Source organism: Lipophrys pholis (genome assembly GCF_963383615.2).
Source record: "Lipophrys pholis genome assembly, chromosome: 8".
Lineage (NCBI taxonomy): Eukaryota > Metazoa > Chordata > Actinopteri > Blenniiformes > Blenniidae > Lipophrys > Lipophrys pholis.
The window spans coordinates 17,457,486-17,477,395 of record NC_137630.1 but is presented as its reverse complement, the minus strand read 5'-3'; the positions used below and the strand labels follow the sequence as shown (position 1 = coordinate 17,477,395).

The following is a 19,910-nucleotide window of genomic DNA, read 5'->3' as shown; positions in this document are numbered from 1 at the left end:
CCACGCAAACACGCACCGTGCCCGCTGCGTGTCTGCAATTTTTTTTTTAAATTTATTAATATTTTTCATTTTTAGCTTACAAGTCACGGAAATAGAAAATAGAATGATTCAAAATAGCATGTTTTATCAAAGCAGATTTCAATTTTTTATATATATTTTTTTGACCAGACGTCATACAATACAATCTAAAATCTTCTGTATGTTTTAGGTTTACTACACAAAAACTGTTTTTTGGTTTGTTTGTAAATTCAAAATAATTGTTTATAAATTAAGTAGTTTCAGTTTATATGTTCACCAACTGACGCATGAATTCCCCAAAATTAATTTTTTCCCCTATAATTCCAAGTTTTTACACAGATGTATTACAAAAAAACTCAACTAATTGAACACTTTTCAGTTTTATTCCCAACGATTACATGCCTGTAAGTAATGAAATTAGAAAATACAATATTTCAAAAACATTTGAGTATTTCTTGAAATAGGATGGGTTTGTGTTTCTTTTAACCAGATGTCACAATCATCACAATTAAAATTTCAAAAATATTTGTAAATACAAAACTACGATCTTCACATGTTCTACATGCACCAGTAATGTGCTTCATATTTACCCAACTTAAAAATGTTTGATGGCTTCCAACAACAGGGAGTATCAGCACTGAAAATGGATTTAAAGGACGTTTCAATTTAAAGGAAAACAGCTGTTACAAATACTCAGATGAAAGAAGGTATTAAAGGAAACAAGCAATAAAGACAACTTTTGCTTAACTAGGCTAATTTCAAGTACAAAAACCCTGAAAATTGGTGTGCAAGTGTCTGCATATCCATGAGTCAATACTAGAGCCACGTTTAGCTGCAATAACTGCTGCAGGAACCAGCTTTCACATCTAGAGACTGAAGGTTTTGTAAATTTGCTCAAGCGCAGTCAGCTTGAATGAAGAGCATCTGTGAACAGCGTGCCATCTTTTACCATATAAATATGTTTGGATCTGAACCTTTCCAGCTCTGCTGTATGTTTCGGGTTGTTGTCCGACTGGAAGGTGAACCTCGTCCCCCAGTCTCAAGTCTTTTGCCGACTCTCACAGGTTTTCATCCAAGATTCTCCTGTATTTGGCTCCATCCATCTTCCCATCAAATCAAACCAGCCTCCCTGAACCTCCTGAAGAAAAGCATCCCCACAGCATGATGCTGCCACCACCATGTTTCACAGTGGTGATGGTGTGTTCAAGGTGATGTGCAGTGTTAGTTTTGCATTTAGTCTAAAAAAAAGAAGACATTTTGGTCTCTGACCAGAGCTCCTTCCATGTTTGCTGTGTCCCCAACATGGCTTACGACTTCTTCTGCCCAAAGACTCGATTTGTGGAGTACTGGACTGATAGTTGTTCTATAGACAGATCATCCCACCTGAGCTGTGGATCTCCGCAGCTCCTCCAGATCGAAAGTCTTTCAGTCAAAATTTCTTGTTCAGTCGCACAACTTAGTTGAAATTTTGAGATATTTCGAAGAGTGTCATTTAAAGGGTTAATAAGATACTTAATAGTTTCACCCTTCACTCTTTTTAAACGTTATCGTTTGAAATGCTTTCCTTTTTCACAGTCAGACTCCTTTAAATAACCTCAGATTAAAATATGTATTTACAATATAGGAAGCAAATTAAAAGCAATATTCGCACCTAGAGAACAACAATGATCAAGAAGAAATGTCTTGCATTGAATAAACAGAGTGGATACATCCAGAAAACGTTGATAATGTCTTAAATGGATTCCCGCTTCACTTTAGAAGATATTCTCCCGCGTGTGCCACATGCAGCTTGAGGCTGGAAGCATGCTCTGTACACTGCGGCCACCTTTAACAAGCTTATGTATTAAGCTGCATCAGTGGCTCGTGTCATCTGCCAGACAAGGAGTCAGCATGTAATGACACGTTCACAACCGCTCTACCTAATTACTGAACACGTTCCGGGACACAGCACCAGTTTGTGCTAAATATTTTCAAATATTTCTCATTATACAGCATAAACACGCTGGCGGCTCTGCAGGTAGAAGTCTGGAAATGAAATCAAAATGTCCTGTTATGATGTCTGCCATCGAAGGCTGAAGTATTGATCTGCCAAGGTGATTTTGAGAAAATTCAACTCCCAGAGTTTTAGTTATAAAGCTGCAAACAGACAGACCATCAAAAGCTGGACCGGCTCGTGGTGTTGTCATGGATACCGATTCAGGGGGTTTTCACGGTCATCTTCCATTCTGAATGTTTATTTTTGAGTCAGAATGAGTTGACGTCTTTTCCAATCAGGAAAAAAGGTATCGGGCCTGAGGGAAACGGCAGCTTGTGTAATGAGTGTGTCAGCTCTGATGATGGACGTTAACCTGCATGAAATCAACACAGTCACACAGGAGAGAGCTCCTGTAATTACAAAGCACCACCGAGGAGCACATCACCAGCAGGAGGGTAGGCGCATGCAAGCAGATCTGAAATTCATTAATCGTCTATTCCTGCTTTGTCAGACTTACAGGATAACACATATTGATTCTAAGTCACACACTCGTCCCTGGATTTCTGGAAAAAAAACAAAAACATGCATGCACAGAAGAACACGCAAACGTCACACTAAAAAAAACAAAAAACAGAATCAAACTGGGGATGTTATTACTGTGAAGCGAGCGTATTAACCGCTACAACACTATTGGCCCTAAAATCTAAAAGATTCTGCTTGTTTTCCTTTCCACAGTTGCTGATGCTTGCTCATGTGGATTTGTTGGGTTTCTCTGTAAGAGAGCCCTGAAATCACTTTGTTGTATTCGGTCCTATTTAAATAAAATTGAAGTGAATTGAATAGTTCAGTTTATATAACTCATTATAGAAAAGTATTAACAGTTATGACAGTGGCAGACTTCATATAAAGACTGGCCAGATATTTTAAATACAAAGCATCTAACACATCTGTTGACATTTTATTTCAAGTTTTAACTATTAATTATTTCAGCTGTTTCTTTGTGTGTTTTTTTCCCCAGTCTTCAGTTAAAGTCAGTCGGGCTGGAAGTTAGGAGTCCATTTGAAGAGATTGTTTGCAGTGTAACAAAATCAAAATAAGATTGATCAGACGTGTTTATTTGCACAGATCTTTTTGAAAACTGCAGGGAGTTGATACAGAGGGGCGTTTAGAGGCACATGAGGGTTGCAGAGTCCTGCAAGAGTTTCAGTGCCTGCATGGCTTTACTTTTGGTATTCAGGTTTCTTCTGCACACTTTGTGTGAGAAATCGTCAATAAAGCAGTGACCTCCAGCTTGAATTGTGTAACCATTAATCCATGACAAAGGTTTAACCATGCCAGCGGGATTAACAAAGACTCCATCTTCAATTATGTCGTTAAACTGATGTAAAACAAAGCCGTCCTCTCTCCCGAGGGCAACAACAAAACAATTAACCCAGGCAAAGCTCTTAAGGTTCCTCACTGTTACAGTGACAGTAGAATGGATTACACTAAAAGGATCAAGGAAATGCTCAATGTCTTACATAAACTGCTTTCTTTTTGTTCAGAAAAGTGTTCAAACAGCTCCTACATGAAGAAAATCAATGTCGGACATCGTCTGAGCTGCTGGACACATTAAAAAAACGAATGATTTAGAAAAAGCAACCAGGATTTTAAAGCTATTTTTGGTGAGTAAAGTGTTACATAAGTTGATTTAATTGGTTCTAAAAGTGTTCCCTGCTCACATAACCTCAGCTTTAATTTGAAGTTGCATGAGAACTAAATGGTGGGTGAGTGTTAATCCAAGAGCAATCCAGTTTATTGGAAGCCGTTATTAATTGCATTATGTCCTGACTCAGTGTTTTTCTGCTCATTATACGAATACGTGGACGATCTCAGGCTGTCATTCAGTTAACTTCAAATCATCCAGAAATAGTAGCGTCACCATCCTCTGCAGCGATCCGAAAAATCAGACAAAGAGTTTGTCAAGAAGTCCAACTTTAACTGGTCTGGCTCCAACCACGTTGTGCCTTTAACTCATTATTGTTGAAATCTATGTGCAACACAAAAGCACAATTCTTCTTGTGTTGAATTGAAATCTGGAAGATGGTTTCAAACTACAGTACATTTTGTGTTTATGTGGGAATCAGTCTAAATTCAAAGTTGAATTATTTGTGCAGATTGGCGAGAATGGATGAATGGGATTTGTTGCCCACATAGTTCATGGCTTATTTTTTAGGTGTTATGAAACTCGTGTAAATTCGACTCCTGTTCGTGAAGAAAATGTGCAACAAAAAAGTGATAGTTCCCCTGCGTTTCAGCTTCATAATGGTTTGTTTAACTCAAGAGGGTAAGTGTGCACCCTGCTGGCTGGAAGGGAAAATAACAGTGTCATGGGATTTTCCAAAGTTTCCATGCTTATTATTTCTTCCACTCTCAACATGTACAAGGGACATAGCTACACCTGATTGGAACATGTGACATGCTAGATTTTTGCAGATACCTCACATTATGTAGGTTGTGTGTGTGTGTGCCATCTTACTTCCCTGAGGTTGAATTGCGTTCGAGGAACACCTATGAGATCTGATCCCAAAGACTTCTGCACAATACTTATTTTTTTAAGCTATAGCATAGCAGAGGTTATGACAACATGCACCGCCTAAGAAAAACATGGATGCCCGAGGAACACGGTTGCGGTCTTTAAACACACCACCAAATGCGTAAAACATCAAAGTGCATGATCTTTATTTGATATACTGTGAAGTGCTGTCCAGGTGGCACCAAGTGGCAGCAGTACAATGACTGTATAAGGCTCTTTTTCACAAACAACAAACTGGTCTTTGTAGATTTTGGCTATTGATCCAGCACATGAACAGGAACACCTGCAAATGATAGATGATGGCATTGATAAATAAATTAACCTGCCCCACATGTGCCTTTTTTCCAATTATTATTATTTTTTTTAATCAACCCACCCCAGTTAACCCTCCTGTTTCCATGTCTTACAGCAGCCGAATGTTGAAGGCCATCAGTGAACGCTGATCCGAGAGGACTGAACAATCAAACCCCTGAGATGAACTATTCCACATGCGATCAGGAAGGGACACGGTGGACCGGAGAAGTGTCTTTAACAAAGTCTTTAACATTCAAATATGAAAACAAGATAAGAAAAAAAACTAAACAACAACAACAAACAGCATTTTAATTCTATAGTATTCTAAATCCCTCCTATTTTGCTCAATACATCACCATCATCATAAACTAATGGCCCAAGTCTCTGGTTAAACACATCGTTTTTTTTTTTAACCCTGTAGCAACTAATTGTGTTATAATGGACAATAATGTTATATCTTTTGTCTTTTTCTCATGGAAGAAAGCCAAAAATGCAATACAATAGTAAAAAAAGTAACTTATTTTACTATTGAGAAAGTTATAACATTATTGGCTTTTTTACATTTAAAATGGCAAAAATGATTATACCATTAGTCATTAATACATTATTGGTTTTATTCAGCCTAAATCTCAAGACAATTTTCTTTTACATCAAATATTCTATATTTGGTTAAAAAAACAAAAAACAAAAAAACAACTTGAAAAAAATGACATTGGCTATTAGTTTAGGAGGGTGATGCTATATTTCATCAGTGTACAAATATTAAAGATAGATTTTAGATATGTATATTATGTGGACAGTAGCATTTATTGATGACATGAGTAAAATACTGAAGATCTCTAACTATTATCAAAAACCATTTTTCGTCCCGTGTTTTCTCTACCTCTGCAGAGGCTGCAGAATCTGATGTGGCAGGATTCTCACTGCTGGGACTGTATGCTGCTCGTCTCTGGTTTGTACCCGAGTCACGTCTTTGACACTAAACCGGGCCAAGTCCCTGGCTGGGTAATGATCATCTGTTGGTGGTTCGATAGCGCAGCAGACAATAAAGATGGTGCTTCATACGTGGTCTGTTGCTATGACCCCGGTGTTATGGCAGGAAGGTCTTAGCTGCAGTTGTGAGCTGCAGCAGCTTTAAGACTCACATCTCCAGGCTTATGTCTCCCTCTAGGGGGAGGATTGCAACTGATGTTCATTCAGCCTCCAGGCTCAGACGCTTCAGCGTAATCCTGTATGTCGAGGGAACCACCGCTTGAGGTGTGCCACCTTCTGAGTCATATCTTTGGCTTTTGCAAAAGTTTCAGGTTCCTGAACGCAGCAAGTGTCACACAGTGGTGCACGTGAAAGCATCACCTGGGTCTGGTGGAAGCCTTATTCCCAGTGAACCTGAACTCCAGCCTTGGAGTGGCGCTTAGCCTCCATGATGGAGAACGCCTCCTGCTCCTCGCTCATCTCCTTCAGCCTCTTCTCCTCCAGAAACGACACCAGAGAGTCCCTCATGTCCACCACCTCCAGCATCTGCTGAAGGACCCGCTCTTCCTCCGTCTGCTGCTCTGCCGTCTTGTCTGCCACACACCAAAAAAACAAAACAGGCACGCTTAAGTTGAAAATCGTATTACTATCGATGGCCATCTGACAAACAGAACCAAAATCTCTTCATGTAAATAATAAACATAAATAAAAGGTTTCTGGCTGAATGCTGTAAACTGCAGAAAGCATTTGAAGGGAGAAAAAAGTCAAACCGTTGAAGTTCCTATTAGTGGAGAAAACATCCACAGTCATAACGTGCTCGGATTGGCTGTCAAACAACTGCTGCTTGTTTAAGTTTGGGCGTGTGCCTTTAAAAACATCAGCAGCAGTGTTCACAGTAAAGGTTTCTGTTTGCAGCCTGAAGGACTCACCGCTGAGCTCCATGTACTTCCTGAGCTCCAGCTCTAAGGCGCTCTGCTTGTCCTCCAGTTCCAGCTGTCGAGACCTGAGAGAGAAACACAAACATCCGCTGAGTCACGTAGCTGCGGGTCGTCATCGGGACACGCCGCTAATGGAGTTTGGCCCGTGAAGACGAGCGGCCGTGGCGCGAGCAAACAGCCACCGCAGTGTTCGGCCGCGGGAAGTCTACGGCTGACGTGGACCCCGCGGCGACCGTGTCACTTCCACTCAGCACAGAGAGCCACATTGTTCTTTGTGGGACTGCGTGTTCCTGTTTGAGAAGCCGCACACTTACGCCACCATGAGGTCCGATTCCTCGGAGACCAGCGCGTTCTTCTCGTGAACGAGCTGGATCCACTGCTCGATCATATCAGGGGCACCGCTGCTGCCTGCAGGACACACATGAAGATGCTTTGATATGTGGGCATAACAGTGAGATAAAAGAATGAAGAAAACAATTCAAGTATTGTGGAACTACATTCATTCAATGTATCCAGAACAAGATCAACACATCGCTAAATATATATTATAAAAGCAACAACAAATGTAAAAGTTTTATTGATAAAACGACAGACAGAACATAGAACAATCAATTACATTATGTCTTTGTTTGATGAAGTTAATTCTATTCCATTAGATTTGAATAATCCTTATTTTGTATGCTTGAACTGTGTTAATTGTATAAAAGGTGCTACAAAAATATACTATATTAACTGTTATTGCTAAAAATAATAACTCCTATAATAATAATTTTTATTATAAGTAGTAGTAGCACTTATTGATATGTATCAAAAATGTTCTTTAAAGTAAAGAATAACCTTTCTTTTCCATAAAGGGAGGATAAATCGCATCCAACAATGCAAGACTTGCATGCCTTTGCAAGAGGTTTTGTTTTTTTGTGTTGGTCAATATAATATTGACTATTTAATGTAAATTACATTTTTACAAGACAAAAATTTCTTCTTGCAACAAGTTTTCTTTCTTATATGAAAGCTTGAAATCTGTGTTAAACAAATAAAGCACCAGTCATAAACTCTCCGGACAAGTTTCAATGCTAAAGTAAAGTGAATTATGTTTGGAAAAATCCCACAGTTCAGTTCTCACCTGCTTCTCCTCGTAGAGTTCTCTCCAGCACCACACCTTTGTCCTCCAGGTCTTTGAACGTCACCTCGATCTCCTCCAGTCTCCTCTGGATCGACTGTGGAACACAAACAAAGGGAGCGACAAACGTAAGTAAGAAGGTAAATAAATAAATGACATAAAGTATATGTCCATGTAATTATACATACACATTTTTTTTTTCATTTTGCACATGAATATGTATGGCTTTGGCATACCAGTGAATCGCTGTCATTTTCTTTTCTAAGGCAACAGCAGTTCCTGAATAAGCAGCCTTCATTATCTGAAGAGGACACAAGCACCAAACTTCTTCTTCCTCCTCATCTACGATCAGGCTGTGACAATCTTCATATCATTAAGCTCCTCTTCTACCACTCATCTGTTTCAATCTTTCGCTATAACCCCAGTTCTAAAGAAACCCGGCTCAGACTCCAACAATTTCAAAAACCTCCGTCCCATCTCTAATCCATTTCCCTCAAAGATTCTGGGAAAAAATGTAGCGTCTCAAATTCACTCTCACCTCCCCAACAACAACCTTTAAGAACAATTTAAATCTGGTTTCCGTCCTAATAATAGCACAGAAACGGCACTCATTAAAGTCACCAATGACCTTCTGGTTGCAGCAGATTCTGGACTACTATCCATCCTCTTCCTCTGAGTGCAACATTTGGCACCATCTTCCACTCCATCCTCCTCCACAGATTGGAAACCATCGGATTACCGCACACACCCCTGGACTGGTTCAAATCATACCTCTCTGGTAGCTCTCAGTTTGTTCAATTAAAATCTTTCAGTTCCAAGCCAGCTCTCTATCCTCCGGTGTCCCCCAGGGCTCTGTCATAGGCCCCATCTATCTCCTCCCCTTTGGCCATATTTTTCATGTAATATTCAATTTCTCTGCTATTCAGATGACACGCAGTCCCGCCTTTCCACCAAATCCTGACATCATATCCAGGTTCTCTCGTAACGTCATCAAACTCAACAGTGACAAAAACGAAGGTTCTCATCGACTCCAAGTCCGCCCCCACCAGTTAATAGTTTTTCCATCACTATCGACAGCTCCTCTGTTTCTCCCTCCTCTCAGGTTAAAAGTCTGGGTGTCATTTTTGACAATACATTATCATTTCAAGCACACATCAATAACGTCACTCGCTTTTTTGTTGTTGCTATTAATGTTCTTTACAACTGTCTTTTAACATGTTCACTGTACAGTGACCTTGGGGTGTGATAAATACAAATGTATTATTACTCTTTTCTGCATGGTGGGCAAATCCTAAAGTTGCTTTTTGCACTGCACAAAGTAGATACACAACAGACTGTTTGCTGTACTACTTAACGGTTTTCCCTGTTCAAACGGTGTTGCAGACTCATCCAGGACTGAACGCTTTGGGAGTTATAACATCAACAGACCAAAGATATCGTGAAAACAAAAGTTTCTAAACTTACCGTCCATGTGTTGATAGATGTAACAGTACTGATGGTGGACCAGCTTGATGAAATTGAGTAATAAAAGGCAATGAGCGAAGATTTTCTTGTCATCCTCACCTGAGCTTGTCGGAATCGCTGGATTTCGCTCATCTTGGCTCGCCGCTCCAGCGTCTTCATCTTCATCAGCTCCAGCTTCTCAGCCTCGACCGGGTCAGAAGGCACGCTCTGAAAAGACGTCACATCACTGAGTGTCGAGCTGCAAACAACCTCTAACTATCTCATCACTGGTAACCATCTTCTTACTTTTGTATCAAATAAGTCAATATCATCTCGTGCAAACATGTCGTCGTCATCATCATCATCGTCGTCGTCCTCATCATCATCTCCTTCAGCACCCTCCTCTGAAGCACTGTGAGCATGTCTGAATGTTGTTTCTGTGGTAAATAAGACAAAAAGAAGAGTTATAAACACCACAGATTGCTTAAGGACTTAAATAACAGCAAAAGTATTTGCATTAATCAGCCATAACATTATGACCACTGACGGGAAAGTGAAAGCAAGCAACATGGGTCAGCTCTGCATCATGGCGGGAATATATTAGACTGCAGGGGAATATTTTGTTCTCAAAAGTTCCCGTATTAGAGGCAGGAAAATGGAGAAACAAGGATTTGAGTCTGCTTGACAAGAAAAAAAAGATCAAGACAATGACAATAGAAATTCTTAATTAGTCCCACGGGGAAATCTTTGGAAATGACAAAATGTGGTTGCAGAGAGGGAAATATTCAATTTTATGCTCAATTAGCTATTTGATTGAATCCAAAACTCTTCACTTTAGGCTTTTCATGCACAAATATGAAACTAAATTGGTTTTTGCTAAGGCTTCAACCATTCATGTGCCGATACATCACTAAACAAAACACGAATGTTTTGGTCCTCTATATTTTTTAATATAAAACCCAGATCTCAGATTCTGTGTGGGCATGCTTCGTGAGCAGTTGAATTGGCATACGTGAATAACCTTACTTAAACTATACACCTACTGCTAATGACTGTGGATAGACAACACTTTTAACATGAACTTTTTTTAGGGGGCAAGGCAAAGGCACACGGCCTACTGAAACATTGCAGGTGACCCAGATGTTGTTTGCCACCCACCAGTTTAGAAACACTGGTCTACACGACTCGCTCAAAGCATCTCTAAAACGGCAGCTGTTCTGTGGTTTTCCCAGTCTGCAATGGTCAAAATCTATAAAGATGAGGGAGGAAAACTAAGGACAGGGTAACGAGTGGTCAAGGCTCATCGATGCAGGTGGGGAATGAAGGTCGTCAGACTGAGTGGTTGGATACAACATACAAGTTACTGTAGCTCAAATGACCAACAAATTTCATGCTGGTTGAGATGTAAATTTACAGGAATACACAGTGCAGAACCAGTCAGGGGGCAATGAAAGTGGTCCTTATGTTATGGCTGATCAACCATTTCTCTGGCTCAGAGATCAAAGAAGGTTTTAAACTTACCGACTCTCCCTGGTTGAGTCACAAGGACACTGAGCCGGGTGGTGATTCTCGGGGACGACAAGTTCCAGGGGGAAAACTTGGACCGGACCCTGGTCTGCCCACTTGGCATTTCTTTCCTCTTGAAGCAGCGGCGGTTCCTCTTCTCCCGAATGTGACTGGCGGTACTCCCGCTCCAGTAGCCCTCCTCCTCTGGGCCGTCCAGGCCCTCTGGTTTAGCTGTACCTCCTGCGTTGGCTGAAGAGGAGGAGCAGGAGGAAGACCCTCCGTGGGTCTCTGAGTCCGAGTCGGCACTGAAGCTCTGGAGGTTCACCAGCTGGTTCTTCTCCTCAACTGTGAGCTGAAGCTTTCGCAGTGACTGCTTGGGACGGGAGTCTGGTCCTGCGTCAGAAGTGTCCCTTGGGGAAGGTGAAGGTGAGGGCTTGTCTGGAGTAGGGGGATTAAAAAGGTGCACATTGCGAGGTTTTGCTCTTGGTGGAGAGGGCTGAGGGCTGGGAGACGCCTGTCGAGAGTGGCGTGGCTTTGGGACCGGAAGGATTTCCTCCTCAGAAGGTGGAGTCACCTCAGGTTTAAGTGGAAGAACTCGGGGAGTTGTTGACATTTGGGTTTTGTCGGGGTCTTCTTTGGGTTCAAGCTCACGCCGGTCTTCCACTTCAGGTGTGTGTGACGTGGGACCACAGTGCAGAGTGCGATCGTACTCCTCATCCGATGGGGAAAGTGTGTAATCATCACTGGAAACCCCATCCTCTTCATTTGTATCTTTGTTGTCCTGAGTAGAGAAATGGCAAATATTGAGAGGCACAGGACGGCGAATGCTTCAGGTGGGAACTGTACTGTAGACTGTGTGCGGAAGATTACTACGTGTTAGTTTTACTACCAGCCAGTGTTCATTTTGAAGATGCACAGAAACAGCAAGTGTGGTAATCAAGTATCTTTCCAAACGGTGACGGACTTGATAATCATACTAAATGAATATAGATAGATCTGATCAAAAGGTAAAAGATAAAGAAATGGGCAATGAAAAAAAAAGAACAGGAAGGTAGAGAGATCCAGATGAAGTGTTCTTGTGAAAGACAGAATTTTACCAGAGAAATACAGAAATAAAAAGAAATAGACAGAGCTTTGTTCCAAGATATCAGGATATCCAGATTTGCACATATAAAAGGTTTCAGGATGACAATAAGAGAAGGAACAAAGCTTCTGCCACGGCATTGATATTACTATGTTAATGTATGATGGCAAAGGTATGAAATGTGGTTTGAGGTAGTGCTCAGTGTGCCTGACTATTGTGAGACATTTCTTTCCTTTAGTTCCGACATGTCAGATGTGGATGAATTAATTATTTTGCACATTGGCGAGTTTCTTTATTATTGGGGACTGTCTTGGTTTCATGGGTTGAATCATGCTCTTTTACAGTAACAGCATAATACAAGGCATTGAGGCAACAAAAGATTACAGAGTGTACAGAGTAGCATGTAATCTTGCTGCGAGCGTCTCTGAAGGTGTGGAAATTTGCCAGCATGTAACCAAAGTTGCATCAATAATCAGCTAAATGTTGCAATTTCTGCTTCAAACACAAAACCCTCAATTAAATTAAAAAGCCAAAATATCAAGAAGAGTTTTAGATAAAATGAAAAATTTATTTTTATTAGTCCTTAGATTTTAACCTATTCTTATTTTTTGCTGAAGTCCAGACCACAATTCAATTCAAACTGCGTTTTGTGACTTGCTACGCCCTTATTGCAAATAAATTAGTCCACACGACGTGGATTTGGAAACCATTGCCGTTGACTCAGCTCCCCCCCCACACAGATGACGCAACAGAAGACTGTGCGACAAGAGCACTACAAACACAAAGAGTCAGCATGAGGTCTCAGAGTCATCATCTGCAGAAGCAACACCATGGTTTACATCTGCTCTGCTCAGTGACCCACCTTACAAGATGTTTCAGCCCGCTCCAGTTCTTCAGAGTGCAGCTCACAGTAGAATCTCCCTGCAGGGACGCGACAAAGGAACATAAAAAAGAAAAGTCAGCTGAGCACAAGAGTAAAAACCGGGCTGTTTTCTTTAATTATTAATCTGCTCTCAATCTGAACTGACACCCCACTTAAAAAAGGTTCTCAGCACAAATTATTAATTGTAGAAATAAATAAATTAGTAGAGGCTCCCTTGTAGAAGCAAAACCTTTTCCTGGCTGAGAGAGAGAGAGAACACATTATACCACAGGTGTGATAGTTGTTGAAACTACATAAACAAGCACTTTACAGTGATTTATTTCTTTCCTGACACTTCTGATGGGATTAGATACTTCTAACTCCTACACGGTTTAGGGGACTGCGACGATTGAAAAACTAGACGAAAATGGTGTCATTTGTGAGAAGCACAGTCAAAAACACACAATACAATTTGACAACAGCCTGGATTAATCTTGAAAAAAAAAAAAGGTCCAGAAGTTGTCACTCATTTCACCTACATCAGGCAATTATACAGCTCTATAAAATAAAAAGAAAAATCCTAGCAGGTTGGATATAATTAAAGTCATAAGAGGTTTAAACACCTGTGATTAGCCCTGTTATGTGTTAGCAGATAAAATATGTACCACTAAACATTGTAAGACAAGACAAACTGGTTTAGATTGAGCAATTCTAACAACCCGGGGAAGTGACTGTGACTCTACAGTTACTTTAAATCAGGACTCTTTTAAAGGGCATAGTTGCCCTCAGAGATTGAAACATTTTGCCAACGCTCCAGTCATTCAGCATGATTCTCCTAAATGAAGTCATCCAAAAGCCTTGAAGATTTCTCCTACAGATGCCGTGTCTACAGCCGGATCCAGTTTAGCTTGGTTGGAGCATCATTTACTAACAGAAGTGTAGCAGTCAGGCACAGTAAAGTGCCTTTAGTATTTTATAGTCTTATTTCTCCTGTAATCAGAAATACAAAATCACGTAGAACTAATAATTTCATCGTTTGGATTAAAGTAGGGTATCAATAGTTTTCTTTTTCTCAATGTTAGTAATCACTCAAATCAGTTCAAATTTGAAAATATTTTTTCATTCTCATATTTACTGTTTCCTTGTTTAATCTAATTATCGCTGTGTTACTCTTCTCCACCACTGCAATTCCTCAGGCCACCTGAAATCATTCTAAAATGCATTTGCATTGTCAGAGCTAAAAGTCTGACTTGCTTTGCCACTAAAAATACAAAACTATGACAGAAATGTAAAAAAAAAGGAGTAACTCAAGACAATGATTTACTAGTGTCACCAAACACACAAGAGAGGCCTTACTTAAAGTGTGGATACTGAATCTTTAAGTTGGTTAACCAGATGATTGCAGTTATATTTGATGGTTAATCCCTCTAACAGTTGCTCACAGTAGAGACGCCGTGATCGTTATCCCAGGAGACCCACCTGTATTCTGCTCAAACGTGTATCCTCCCAGTCGGAGGGTAATACCACATTGATGGCATTTGAAGCAGCTTCGGTGGAAGAACTTGCCCTCAGCGCTGATGCGCTCCAGCACGTACACCCTCTGACCGCAGAAGTAACACTCCTCGCTGTTGGTCATCAGCACAGAAGTGCAGGGCTCGGGCTCGGGAGCCAGATCAGGGGTAAGTTCAGGGGATAGAGGAGGCACTGGTGACTACAAAAAAACAAAAAAACAAAGTCAGATTCATCCAGCCACTTTATCTCACGCAGTGCAGCTGCTGGAGCTGATCTCAGCTGACTATAGGTGAAGACAGGTCACACCCTGGACAGGTTACCAATCCATCACAGCACAAAACACGGAGAGACGGACAATCACACACAACCATATCCATATCTGAGAGCAATTTAGAGTCAGCCATTAACCTGATCCCTCTTTGGGAGAAGATCAAGAAGAAGATGTAACCTACAGTCAGAAACGCCCCCAAGTCCAGAATCAAACCGGGGATATCCTGACGGTCAAGTAAGAGTGCTAACCACTACACCACTGGACAACAGATTCCGCATTCGGAAAATAGTAAATGGCAACAGAGTTCATTTATCTATCATGTTTTCACTTTTTTTGGCAAAAAATCTCACACTGTAGAAATTAAAGGTGATTAATGTATGTCGGGTGGATTTTGACTAAATAGCTGATTACAATCTTTTTTATAAATTACAACCACTGTGAGGAACATTTTGACCAGGACTTATCCTACCACTCTCACATTAAACAATCAGTAGGACTGCTTTCTTTCACCTGCATAACATAATTCTCTATAACAAGGAACATGTTAGTGACTCTGAGAAATTAATCAATGCTTCTGTTATCTTTAGACTAAACTATTGTTATTCACTATTATCAGTGTCCTAAAGGCTTTCTAACAACTCTTCAGTTGAGAACATTGACAGGAGCTCGGAGAGGTCACATCACTCCAATACTAACTTCTCTTCATTGGCTTCCTGTGAAATCTCCAATAGAATTCAAAATTCTTCTTTTAACATTTAGTTCTTAACAACCTGGCTACTCTTGGGAGTTTCTAAAGACTTTTCAGTTCAGCCTACTTCCATGTGGAAAAAGCTCCCATTTTGAATTCCAGCGATTGAGCCAATACTTACATTTATACTCATGCTTAAAACTTGATCAAGCTTACAGGACCATTTCCTAGTAAAGCTGCTATAGGTTTAGACTGCAGGGAGATCTTTGACAATCATAGGTCACCAACACTCTTGTGTTGTCTGGGCTTCCTTTCTGTATCTTCCTGCAGTGTCTGTCTTTGGAACTGGAAGTTTATCCAAATCAAGGCCGCAGCGAGTGGATTAGTTTGCCGTCTGATGTCAACGTGGTTGTTGCTCTCCATCTTCGTCTTATCTATTTCTTTCCGACTATCTTCTTACTTTAATAAGTGCAAGCAGAAAGCTGTCACCTCTGATTCTGGACCTTCCGGAGGTTTCTTCATGGTAAAGGGGATTTTTTTTTGTCACTGTTGGTTTGAACATTTGGGATTGGTTTCTCCATTTTTCCCAAATGTGTAAGTAGCAAAGGTAACCAGTGTCATCAGCTAGGAAAACATAGACAGCGAGCACTCACACTGTCATCATCTCCCATCCTTCTGAAAGTTGCTGTTTTCTTCTCAGATGACAGTTTGTCCTTCGAAAAGAAATCAAAAAATAAATAAACATCATATGACCTGATTTTGCTGATTATGCAGAGAGCAGTCACCGCTAAATATGATTAAGCTATTAGCAGAAACCACTTCCTTTGACGAGACAAAACAGACATGTGAGTCACCAAACAGAGACGTGAACTCCAGCCAATGAGCCGATTCTCGAAAAAAAATGTCTTTATCAAACATTTCTCTGGGCTGTGTCAACAGTGAACTCCATTCACGGTGGGCGTACCTTGCGTCGTTGCAGAGAGTTGTGCTTGAGTGTGTTCAGGAAGAAGACAGCAGACTGTGTCTGGGCGAGGGTCAGGGGCTTGGACGACGGCAGGAAGGCTTCAGGTTCTGGTACCAATGGAGAAAAATGTCACCAAACAAATTCAGCTAATATCACCATCAGACCAGACTGCAAATCTAAACACTGCTGAATGGTCTCGTTGACCTACTTGCAGCATTTCATGAAGCTGCTTAAAATATCCTGACTGGACTTTGTTGAAATCTTCAAGGTGCATCTTTATTACTTGGAATCCTTTATGGGAAATACAACCAGTGCCTTTGACTTGATTTTTCTGTGGTGTCACAGCAGCAGCAGCAGCAGCAGCAGCAGCAGCAGCAGCAGTTGCATTTAACTTGTCAATCTACATATGAAAAAAACTGTCCAGCCTCTGCTGTGACTATCACTCCCACTCTCTCATCATTTGAGATGAGGTTACTGAAGATTGACAGCTCCCTCCTGCCTGCACATCAGTCAGCGGATCTCAGGCTGAGGGAGCACAGCATCACAGACACGGCGAGCGGTACAGTATATCACACCCACTTCAGCTCATTCAGCAGCCTCCCAATTGCCCTGCTCCCATCCACACTGCAGAAACTCCTCCAACCCTAAAAAGAATGGAAAATATACCTCTGCTAGTGGAGAAAATCCTCCGTCAGCGCAGGAATAGCACTGTACTCCACCCCCACCGTCAGAGCCCGATAAGCCCGCTCAATATGCTGCCTGCTCTCTGTGCCTGCTGCTGCTGCTTGGCTGGCTTAGTGCAGGAGAGCAGCACAACCAGTAGAGGCTGGCTCTGAGGACAGCACAAGCCACTTAAAGCCCAATGAATTCTGGGTAACTTCCTCTTAAAGAGACAGCGCTGGCAGAGACGCTTCCCACCACAGGGCACATTTCAGTGGGAGGACACCTGACCCTTTTAAGGTGATGCTAATGCTGTGCAGTGTCTAAGCAACCAAGTTATGCAATAGTAATGCTGCTGTCACTAATGACTTGTCATCAGAAATTTATTAGACTACTAAGTAGCATCTTAACAGCATCTATTAAAGTATTTGTATTTAAAATTGAGTTTATTGAATTTGTTGGACCACGAGTGCAACGTTGGGAGTAGAGCTTGGAGCAGTGGGCTTGTGATTTTGAGTTTGGGGTTTGAATCTCACTGGGTGTTTTTGACAAGTCAAACATCACAAAATAATTTTGTGCAGCGGCCCCTAAAGGCAGCGGCTGAAGAATGATCATATCATGTTTTGGTTTTTTTGAAAATACGAACGTTTACCTTTCGCTGGCACATTAAAAGCGTTTCGGATCTGCGTGAGGTAGAGCACCATAGACAACTTGTCTATCTGTTCACTGTTGGCCAGGTCAGATGGAGCCATGACTGGCGGGATGCCCAGCTCCTTCTCCAGCATGCTGAAGGCCAACTGGTTGTTGTGAACAATGTTCAACTCGTCCAGGGAGGCCATGTCACTTTAGGGAAGAGCAAGAAAGCAAACCACTCTACGTTATTAACTACAGAGAGTCAAACATGCTCAGTTTGTTTAGCTTATGGGGGCTGTTAGATCAGCTATGGAAATGTTAGCAGGGATATACATATACACAGATGAAGTTTTTCCACTGGATGTAATTTATCCTACAAATGCACAATCTGCAACAGCCTGTCACAGGTAAGATATATGAATCTGTGCTATAAGGTAAAACGTGGGAAGTGGACCAGTTATCGTCCAGCATGATATTGTTGATCGTGTAGTGAATGAATTCTGAGCTGATTTCAATGGTGCAACTCACATGAGCTTGGGTCTGAAGTGGTGGATCAGCGCACACAGAGCCAGTCCGGACCTCCAAGATTGAGAGAAATCTTTGACATTCACACTCTCATAACCTGAGGTGTGTTTCTGGCACCATTTCAACAACTCCTCAAAACCACCAACTGAATCTAAAAACAGAAAAGGAAACATTAATAATGATGAGGTAGTAATAGCCTTAATCGTTTGCAGTTCAGGACAGGTTGAACTGGTTCATCAAACAAAGCCTGATATAAAGTAAAAGAATGACCATTAGAGAGAATAAACTGACCTTGCCGTGTGTGAGACAACCTGTCCTTGAGTTTCTTGGTCGATGGATGAGATTTATCCACATCATAGAGGTGCTGCACCTAAATGGAGCGATGAGTAGATTTGTAAAGACCTTCAAAGATTTCATATCGCAAATGGTGTGAACTTCTGTGAACTATGCAAACATCTGATTTATCACATTTGTTAACTAAAAAGAAAAATGGTTTCAAAGTGCAGGTAGTGCAGGCTTCAAGCTGGAAGAATCTGGGGTTCAGGTCTTTTCCCAGAATTATTTTATTGATTATAAATTAAGAAAAAAAGCATGATAGCACATGTAAATCCTCATCAGCATGCAGTTGATGCATATTAACATCCCCCCCCCCCCCCCCCCCCCCAATGTGATCGAGTCTTATGTGGAATTCACATCAGTGCTGTTTTACTTTGTCTGCTGGATTTTAACCTGCCACTGTGAATAACCTTCACGGCGATTAAAGGGACTGCTCTGAGTCTGTGTTGAGTAAATAAAGGATAATAGTGCCGACCTGGTGTGGCTGGATGGAGGACAGGTTGACCCTCTGGTATCGTGTTTTGGGGTTGATGCTGTACGCAGCGTAGTTCTTGCTGGTGTTTTCCGGTGTGGTCTGAGAAAGGAGCTGGTAGATGCTTTCGCTGTATATTCGTGAGAGAATTCAAGGAGAATGTCAACGGACTGCTGCTTTAATACCAGGAATAGATGACTATCAATCAAAATACAACACATTGTCGAATTGAAAAGGCTATAATAGTTTACCAAAAAACACGCACACACACACATGCACACACTATTTGAGCTAAGCGGTGGGATCTACCGGGCTGGACTGAACCCTCTGGCAGACTAGTTCTGGCCCATATGTTTCTTTTCATTTTCAGAAGTGGAACATTTCATGAGACCTCTTTCCTAAAGCACCACAATCCTTGTTTTTTCATTCCTGTCACATAAGCAAGCAGCCAGAAATCATTTCTGTGCCTGTGCAATCAAAACACTCCTCCGCCACGGTGATTATCTCAGGATGGATTATGCTGCTGATGAAGAGACGCGCAGGTATGCTGATGAATTCAAGCCAAATAGTTTAAAACTTTAGATAGTAAAGGTACTTCTATCTGCTAAGTCTTAAAATACTTCAAACCTATAATAGTTTTTACTATGTCTGCGTCACAAAGGAGCAGCAACTACGTCATTGATCCTAACCGAACTGCATAACGACCTAACTAACGACCTAACTAACTATACGACCAAGTTTTCTTTTCCTGGAATCAGGTCTGGCAAATGGTGGTGCTCTTATATTCAGCCTCAGAAACAGGAGAAACATGTTGGGGGAGATCTTTGGACAATTGACTGAGGCAGTCGGAGGCACATAATAAACTAAACAGTGACTTGGTAAGAATACAGGAGATAAGATGTGCGGTTAATCTGTTAAATCTTCAGGTTTCAGAAGGTGATTTCTGCCTAAATGCCTGGTGGGTTTGTTAAGGGGTTTCAGAGGCCTCAAAGTAATGCATCACTCTGGGAAAAGCAGGTGGAACTGGAACATGAGCGCACACATGGATCACACTCTTACTAT

General features: G+C 41.3%; 1 protein-coding gene across 1 annotated transcript in view; it reads right to left on the bottom strand.

The window, feature by feature from the left end:
• Positions 1–4,662: 4,662 nt before the first annotated feature.
• Positions 4,663–19,910, bottom strand: part of mical1 (microtubule associated monooxygenase, calponin and LIM domain containing 1) — a 33,109-nt gene continuing 17,861 nt past the window's right edge. Inside the window, exons 11-25 of the mRNA XM_080469225.1 lie at positions 18,852–18,978; positions 18,332–18,410; positions 18,044–18,191; positions 17,535–17,725; positions 16,223–16,329; positions 15,912–15,971; positions 14,267–14,498; positions 12,788–12,846; positions 10,857–11,622; positions 9,642–9,772; positions 9,456–9,563; positions 7,896–7,989; positions 7,087–7,180; positions 6,764–6,837; positions 4,663–6,427 (exon numbers count right to left, since the gene is read on the bottom strand). Coding sequence (XP_080325351.1) covers positions 6,234–6,427; positions 6,764–6,837; positions 7,087–7,180; positions 7,896–7,989; positions 9,456–9,563; positions 9,642–9,772; positions 10,857–11,622; positions 12,788–12,846; positions 14,267–14,498; positions 15,912–15,971; positions 16,223–16,329; positions 17,535–17,725; positions 18,044–18,191; positions 18,332–18,410; positions 18,852–18,978 — 2,464 coding nt within the window. The 3' untranslated portion in view covers positions 4,663–6,233. The remainder of the gene's footprint in view (positions 6,428–6,763; positions 6,838–7,086; positions 7,181–7,895; positions 7,990–9,455; positions 9,564–9,641; positions 9,773–10,856; positions 11,623–12,787; positions 12,847–14,266; positions 14,499–15,911; positions 15,972–16,222; positions 16,330–17,534; positions 17,726–18,043; positions 18,192–18,331; positions 18,411–18,851; positions 18,979–19,910) is intronic.